The 877-nt window shown below is 33.2% G+C and overlaps 1 protein-coding gene across 1 annotated transcript in view; it reads left to right on the top strand.

Moving 5' to 3' along the window:
- Window positions 1–877, top strand: part of ASCC3 (activating signal cointegrator 1 complex subunit 3) — a 560,609-nt gene that overhangs the window by 295,356 nt on the left and 264,376 nt on the right. Inside the window, exon 14 of the mRNA XM_018564087.1 lies at window positions 191–325. Coding sequence (XP_018419589.1) covers window positions 191–325 — 135 coding nt within the window. The remainder of the gene's footprint in view (window positions 1–190; window positions 326–877) is intronic.

Genomic DNA, 877 nt, shown 5'->3' with positions numbered 1-877 from the left:
ATATATACACATACATACATACACACTCTCTCTCTTGTGCCAGTTGGAAAGATATAAACAAACAAATCAGTTGCAAGGCACTAATTTAGGTCTACACACTATGTGTAATTTACAAATAATATAGATACAATGTGCAAAACTAATATGTAGTCCATTTTTTATTTTAATTTATTTTTCTTCTCTTTTGAAGGTGATGGTTTTTGTTCATGCCAGAAACTCGACTGTGCGGACAGCCATGGCCTTGAAGGAGCTAGCAAAAAATAATGGGCAAATTTCATATTTTTTGCCAAACCAAGGATCTGACTACGGCCATGCTGAAAAGCAGGTAAGAGCTGAATAATCCTCCTTTAATTTGGCCTTGTCCTTGAACTTGTCAGACCTGTAAAATATGTACACAAGAGAAAACATGTGTTTGTTACTGTTAACACTTTAACTCTTTCAGATTGCAAAGACGCATGAAACAAACATTTCCACAAGCTTTTTTTTTTAATTTTCTTTTTTTCATTCCCTGCTGGTTTGTTGAGCTAAATGTGCTTTCATTTGAGATGTTGCAATTAGCATGGGGCTTCATGCCCTACTTAGTGCCACTTGTATCTCTTCTCTGATTAAAGATTGAGTGTATTTCCTTATCGCTTCTGCCAGTTTAGCCATATAAGCATGTTAATGCAGAATTACATATTTAGCAGAAATATTTTTAACTATTTCAGCACCATCATCTTTTCTTGTCTAGTGTAATGTTGTTCATTGTTTCTTCCATCAGCTAAATACATCAATTTAATATAAAAATATAAATCAATTTATATTTAAATCTATTCTAAACTGTTATTTTAGCTTTGAGTGTATACCAAGCAGCTATCTGCCAGTTTGTTTGTTGTTG

This window comes from Nanorana parkeri, unplaced genomic scaffold (genome assembly GCF_000935625.1).
Source record: "Nanorana parkeri isolate BGI_ZX_2015 unplaced genomic scaffold, ASM93562v1 scaffold723, whole genome shotgun sequence".
Classification (NCBI taxonomy): Eukaryota; Metazoa; Chordata; class Amphibia; order Anura; family Dicroglossidae; genus Nanorana; species Nanorana parkeri.
Note: the sequence above shows the minus strand (reverse complement) of the source record. Positions and strands in the feature narration are given on the sequence as shown.